This window comes from Vipera ursinii (assembly GCF_947247035.1).
Source record: "Vipera ursinii genome assembly, chromosome: 2".
Classification (NCBI taxonomy): Eukaryota; Metazoa; Chordata; class Lepidosauria; order Squamata; family Viperidae; genus Vipera; species Vipera ursinii.
In genome coordinates this window covers 132,428,764-132,436,389 of record NC_139513.1, presented here as the reverse complement: position 1 = coordinate 132,436,389, position 7,626 = coordinate 132,428,764, and the positions used below count along the sequence as shown (strand labels likewise).

Genomic DNA, 7,626 nt, shown 5'->3' with positions numbered 1-7,626 from the left:
ATGAGGTAGCAGTGACTACTTTCAGTGTACATTGCATCTTACTTGCAATCTATCCTGCATTCAACAAAACAAAACAGAGACACAAGGATATATAATCTCCTTCAGAAGTCATTTTGAGGATAAAAATCACTTGTCTTTATGCCAACTGCCATACATTTTGAGAAAGACCATACTGAAGTGTCTCATTTGATGCAATTACCTAAGAACACTTTTCATTCGTGAGGTCTGAGAATGCAAGAAGGATGATTGTGAGTGCCTAACTTATTCTATGTTGTCTTGATCTCAGCCTGTCTTATGTTAGCTGGGTAGATTCAGAAAAAAAATGGACTATATTATTACATCATTCACTGGTATTCCCAGCCTTAAATAAAACTATGGAATGTCTACAGCTGAAGAAACATCCCTAGATCTAGACAGTCAATTCTTACAGTTGATCTTAGTCAAAAGGTCAAGAAGCCACACAGATACAGTATAGTCAACTATTGTCCAAATAGAAATATCCCTAGTCAAACCTGATTCAGCTGCACATGTTCTTGAAGGACTTATTATCTCAGTCGAGATTGTAGCTTCATTTAGGTGCACTGCCAGTCACGTTCATCCTGACAGATAACCACTTGTTGGACAGAGACAAAGGGAATATGGCTCAATTGATCTTTTTTTTTTATCTCTTGGTAACTTTTGGTACTATTGACCATAGTGTATTCCTGGCCCACCTTTGTGAGTTTAAATTGGGGGCATTGTGCTGCAGTGATTCTGCTTCCATTGACAGGCAGCCTCAGAGATTAGCACTGAATAATTGTGTTCTAGTCCTTGGTGCTATGTTGTATGGAGATGTTAATATTGTTTCATATATTGTATAAAAACAGGACATCACATGTGTTACATTGACAGCAGAGCTGGGCCAGAAGACAGATTAAGTGGCATTACATAGGGAAATGAGGAGATAGGAAATATTTATTAGATTTATTTCCTGTTTCCATCCAAAATACTACTTAGTAGATAACTGTTCCTTGATCTAACTATTGACTGACCAGAACTATCTATGTCTACTTGGCTTGAAGTTCAATTTATCAGCAATCTTGAGAATCCTAGGTCTCAATTCATCTGACCCTTGAGTTTTAAATCCATTTAGAGCAAATAGTTATTTCATAAACATGTTCCATACTGGTTAATATCAAGCTTCTTGTGCTTTCCTCAACCCTCTGAAGAAGAAAGTTGTCAGTAAGACAAGTTAGGAATTTCCTATTTAGCAGAGTTTATCTCTCACAGATGGCAAAGTAATTAAATTCCCCCATCAGTGATACATCATGTTCTTTGAAAGATCTTCAGTTTACTTTTGGAAAATATTGTTCACATTTATTCCATGGTTGAGCAAACAATAGTTTGCATTCCCTCTTTTACTAGTTTTTGTTATTGTGAACCACCCAGTGCTTGTATGGGCAGCCATACAAAACTTAAACTGACTTAGATATTCTCTACAGCATCACTAAGTTTGTTCCTTTGAATTTTTGAGCTGGTGTGGAGAGCTTTAGTGAGGAGTGTATCTTCTTTTCCCCTCCAATTACTTCTGCTCCTTTTGAACAAAATGAATTCTCTATTCACAGGAGCTACTCCACCAAATTTCTCACATCTTATGAAAGAATGTTTCCCTTTCTCTACTAAGAGCCCAAACTCAACTTGTATTTGTCTCATAATCTGAGCATTATAGCATGGACAACAAAGGCCACAAACTTTATAAGGTCCATTGTTTACTTTTTCACTGAGTAGTTAATAGGCCCCATTACCGTAATACCTTTCTTCTTTAGACAGTATAGAAAACCAGACCACTTGCTATGACCAGCCTGCACTTGTAGTAATAATAGCTGCATAGAAAATAGCCTTTTTTTAATTGAAGGTCAAACTTTCTACCAGGATTACATCTGGAGACTGAATTTTAAAAGCGTGTTAAAATATTTATTATTACGGATTTTCAAAAGCTGGCTTATGTATTCTTTTTACTTATACTTGTTAATCATTCTTTTAGATGATTCAGGTACTATTCAGGTACTATACTTTAGTAGAGATCTTTTAGATATCATAGGCTATTCAGGTACTATACTTTAGTAGACATCTTAAATTGAGTTATAGCGAGTTATATTATTCATGCTTAATAAATACTGTATTATTTCGTATCATACCAAGTTATAGGCATATGGCAAATAAAACTACTACTATTTTAATTGCCTATTATCAGTCCGGCAAGGAGTCCGGCAAGGCTGTATACTGTCGCCCTGCCTATTTAACTTATATGCAGAGCACATCATGAGAAAGGCAGGGCTAGATGAATCAAAAGTTGGAATTAAGATTGCTGGAAGAAATATCAACAACCTAAGATACGCAGATGATACCACTCTAATGGCAGAAAGTGAAGAAGAACTAAAGAGCCTCTTGTTGCGGGTGAAGAAGGAGAGTGCAAAACTTGGGTTGAAACTTAACATTAAGAAAACCAAGATCATGGCATCTGGCCCTCTCAATTCCTGGCAAATAGATGGGGAAGAAATGGAGGTAGTGACAGATTTTATTTTCCTGGGCTCCAAGATCACTGCAGATGGGGACTGTAGCCAAGAAATTAAAAGACGCTTGCTCCTGGGGAGGAAAACCATGGCAAATCTAGACAGCACACTAAAAAGCAGAGACATCACCCTGTCAACAAAAGTGCGTATAGTCAAGGCTATGGTCTTCCCAGTTGCAATGTATGGCAGTGAAAGTTGGACCATAAGAAAGGCTGAGCGCCAAAGAATTGAGGCCTTTGAACTATGGTGCTGGAGAAGACTCCTGCGAGTCCCTTGGACTGCAAGGCGATCAAACCGGTCAGTCCTAGAGATCAATCCTGACTGCTCTTTAGAAGGCCAGATCCTGAAGCTAAAACTCAAATACTTTGGCCACCTAATGAGAAGGACTCACTGGAGAAGAGCCTAATGCTGGGAAAGATCGAGGGCAATAGAAGAAGGGGACGACAGAGAATGAGGTGGCTGGATGGAGTCACTGAAGCAGTAGGCGTGAGCTTAAATGGACTCCAGAAGATGGTAGAGGACAGGAAGGCCTGGAGGAACATTGTCCATAGGGTCGCGATGGGTCGGACACGACTTCGCAGCTAACAACAACATCATCAGTTGGTAGAGGTGAATCAAAGCAGTTATCTATGGGGCCCAGCTATCCATTTTTGGCTGCTCATACCTTAAATAATTTTTTTCTCTCTCATTAGGGTACATGTGAAAGAGAGGGAAAGATGTTCTACCATCTTTCACACGCTGAGTTCATTTTGGAGAGAGATGTGAGTGGCCACTATAGTACTCAAGAAGTATTTGAGTTACAACCATCATGGATAACTCATGATGGTCATAAATGCAGCCCAATTACAGAGTGCCCAAAATGTGGTCATGAGATCAACCAGCAGAACTTTGAATCTGGGTTGTAAGTGCCCCTCAGGTAGGTCTGGAATTCTGTGAGCTCATCACCAAGTCCCATAAGCCATGTTGAAATCTATGATTTGGGTGGCTGAAACTATGAGCGTCTTCCAAGTCAAAGAATTTTATTCTCAGTACTGTATTTCATTTTCAAGAACTCTGTGAATGCTGCAGGTAAGGTGATTTCTATACATAAGATAGGTGCTGAAGAACTGTTTAAAGGCAGCCCTCACTGTAATAGAAGAAATGGATCTCTTGCTATTTGCCAGGGTTTGGCCTCTCTCCTGTGAATACAGCTCCTAGCTGTTTTCCTCTGAATCCACACTTGTGAGAAATGTTGCATTCTAGTTACTAAGAATATTCAATTACACAATACAATGCAAATCACATTTGTATTTATACGTGATAGCTCTTGAAAATGCAATGAATGAAAGTGGAAAGGGGTGCTTAAAGCCACAGCTACATCAAGTCTATGAATATTTCCAATAACTGCATTCCAGAAGTATTTTTTGTAACCACAAAAGTTATGTTGTTTTTGTTTTAATGAAGGCCACATTCTGAGGATATGCCACCATATGTCACATTCGTTTTTGTCCCGGAAAAGAAAAGGAAAGTATGCTAGGTTTTTAAGTGTTTTGGAAAAGTGTATCCACACAGCTGACATTATTGTTCAAATGGCTAAGGAATTCTTGATCTTTAACACATCCCAAATGAGATGGACTACACTTCATGGGGCAGATATTTCACAATGAAAAGCTGGAGTGTGGGGGAGCATTAATTGTTTTACTAACTTTTTGGTAACTCTAAATTTGTAATTCTGCTTGTAAAAGTTATGTATGCAAGAAGCATGACACAGAGGGAGGTTGGGATGGGGTGACGTGAAGAAAAGAAAATTTATGAATGTGTTACTGAAGTAGGAAACTTTATGACTGTCAAATGATTTGAGTTCAAGTTTCCATCATTCTCACCACATGAATTCTTAGGTCAGATAGATTACTTTTTAGTAGCAAGAGAAAGTTAAGTAAAAGTACAGGTAAAGTAAAGGTAAAGTATGGTAAACTAAAGTAAAGTTAAAATAGTAAAGACTAAAGTAAGGTAAAGGAAAAGGTAAAAATATCACACAAACAGATGATACTAAAAAGATACAGGGATGAAGTAACAGAACTGATTATACTACTTCAGACTATAACTTATATAACTAGATAGCAAGCAACAAAATTCCCTACAAATATAAACTTAATGTCGGAGCGAAAACATGAAAATGATGCACAAACAGCTTCTCAAACATTTTCTATCATATTTATGAACAAAGAAATTGGGGAAATTATATTAACTTAATTTGTTTTTGCTATGTGTTTTAGCAACCAGATTGCATTTAGTATATTGGGGTGAAACACAATGGCTGACCTCCATCTTTTAAAGTATCAAGAATACTTTTTATTGTAATCTAGAGGTTAGGATTTCAAATAAACCCAAGAGTTCCTAATGTGAGTTTGCTATTACCAAAGCCAAGGATCAAATGAAACCATAAATTAATTTTGGGTCAACGGCCACATAAGAAAAGCAGTCACACTATTCTCTAAAATATGCATATGTGCATTGGTTTTAAATTTTAAACAATAGGTATTTCTGCTTTGTATATATTTGAGGGAAATCCAATACTTTTATGAGAGTTTTAGACAGAGTTTGTCATTGGAGATACCAAAAACATGAGATGTTGACAGAGGTAAAATACATCTCAGTAGGTGGCAGCACCTGTATGAACTTTTCTAGGTTTAGAAGGGAAGCTAGGTTAGACCTGCTTTATATCTATTTATTTTACAATATTTGCAAACCTCCCAACCAACTAAGAATCTGGGAGATAAACAACAAAGCATGGATAAAACACCATCAGAATTGTAAAAAGCATGACATTCATGCATATAAAAGGTGGGTACCTACAAATAATTTGGTCTAAAGGTATATGGAAATAATAGTTTTTTCACTACTTTGCAAAAGGCAAGGAGATAGGGAAAGCCAATTCCATCACCTAGAGGCTACAATGGAAAATGGTTTGCCGTTTGGACCACTCTCCACATACTGCTCATTGGGAGGGATCTTTAGAGATTAACACCTGAAATCTCTAGGAAATAGTAGGGCTATCAACTAGACTGGGGAGTTGGAAACACATCCCAGAAAAGGCCATCAGTTGCCAGGGGAATTACCTGATTGTGTCCCCAGGATTGTTGTCAAGCTCAGGCTGAAGGATACTTTGACCACAAGAACTGATTTAGCATCTCAAGTCAGTTAAGATATCAGGTTAAAGATAACATCAAATAAGATCAAGAGGGGCAGAAGATGAATAAATCACTATCACAGGAAAAGGGCATTCAATTGAACACTGTATATTGAGCTAAGAGTGCAGAGTAAAAATAATTATTTATTGTTTCAATCTCCCACTTAAGTTAGTAAAGATTCCACATATGGCTTCAAAAATGGGGCCCAACTGAAAATCTCAACCCTTTGATCTTTTTCTTTCCCCTCAGGTTATAAATGAAAAGAGAGGGACAGATCAACAGATGAATGATATAATTCAACGTATCTCCTAAACTAATTACAAAATACCAACTGGAAGCATGGCGGAGCACACCGATAAACTTATCAGCATGGAAGCAAATAAACTCAAACACTCACAGAGTTACCAGGAAACTACATCAGTGGGGATTAAAAGAATGCAAAAGCGATTCCTTCAGAAAGATGGAAGCTGTAATGTTTACTTCAAACATATCTTCGGGGAGTGGGAGAGCTATGTGGCTGATATTTTCACCACCCTAGTAGATATCAAATGGCGCCATATGTTTGTGATCTTTTCCTTATCTTACATCCTATCCTGGTTATTGTTTGGCTTAGTTTTTTGGCTCATTGCACTTCAGCATGGAGACTTATTGCCAAAAGAAGAAGTCACTCCCTGTGTGGAGAATGTCAATAGTTTCACAGGGGCCTTCTTATTCTCTCTGGAAACCCAAACCACCATAGGCTATGGATCTCGCTGTGTGACCGAAGAGTGTTCTGCAGCAATCCTGACAGTTGTTCTACAATCTGTGCTAGGCTGCATCATTGACACGTTCATTATTGGAGCTGCCTTAGCAAAAATGGCCACTGCCCGAAAGCGAGCTCAGACTATCCGCTTTAGCTACTACGCAACAGTTGGCTTACGAGATGGTAAACTCTGTCTGATGTGGCGGATAGGTGATTTTCGACCTAATCATATGGTAGAGGGTACCGTAAGAGCTCAGCTCTTGAGGTATGTGGAAGACAGGGTGGGCAGGATGATACTGGAGTACAAAGACTTAAAATTACTAAATGATCAGATCATTCTTGCTACCCCAGTGACCATTGTCCATGAAATTAACCAGGATAGTCCACTGTATGATCTTGACAGGAAAACTCTGGCTAAGGACAATTTTGAGATCCTGGTTACGTTTGTTTACACTGGAGATTCAACAGGAACATCACATCAGTCAAGGAGTTCCTACGTGCCTAGAGAAATCCTTTGGGGACACAGATTCAACGATGTGCTGCAGCTGAAGAAAAAATACTACAAAGTCAACTGCCTGCAATTTGAAGAAACCACTGAGGTTTACGCTCCTTATTGTAGCGCCAAGCATTTGGATAAAAAAGAACAAGAATACACAAGTTGTGATAAGGCAACAAATGGAGAACCAGAAATCTCCTCCTCCTCCTCTTCTTCCTCCTCCTCTTCTTCCTGCTCCTCGGGAATCAGAATCAGATCATTTAGTGCTGATGCTTTAATTATTCATTCTGAAGTTTCCGGAGAGTCAGTCAAAATTTCCAGTCCAGTAAATACAATGGATCTACCATATGACAGAACACTGGCAACATTAAGCAGAATTTCAATGGAATCCCAGATTTAGCAATCAATGACTTTTGCAGAACTATATACTGTAAATATTTATAACAGCTATCAAGTTCACTTAAATACTAGTAGTCCTGATCCTCAGAAGAAAGAAGAGATTTACTGACAAAATGTTAAGATTGCACTCTGACTTTCCTTTTAATATATAACTAGCTTTTAACAGTTATCTTTTTCACAAATTATTAAATTCTGCATAGTGACACTGAAAGTTGTTTATTGAAAATTCAAACTTATCGCTGAATTTGAAAAATTAATCATATATTA

At 37.9% G+C, this 7,626-nt stretch overlaps 1 protein-coding gene across 1 annotated transcript; it reads left to right on the top strand.

The window, feature by feature from the left end:
• Positions 1-6,061: 6,061 nt before the first annotated feature.
• On the top strand, positions 6,062-7,360 carry KCNJ16 (potassium inwardly rectifying channel subfamily J member 16; the record flags this gene model as incomplete). Its single annotated transcript, XM_083351211.1, has 1 exon — positions 6,062-7,360. The coding sequence occupies one exon, from the start codon at positions 6,062-6,064 to the stop codon at positions 7,358-7,360; it is 1,299 nt and encodes a 432-aa protein (XP_083207337.1).
• Between the last annotated feature and the right edge of the window lie 266 nt (positions 7,361-7,626).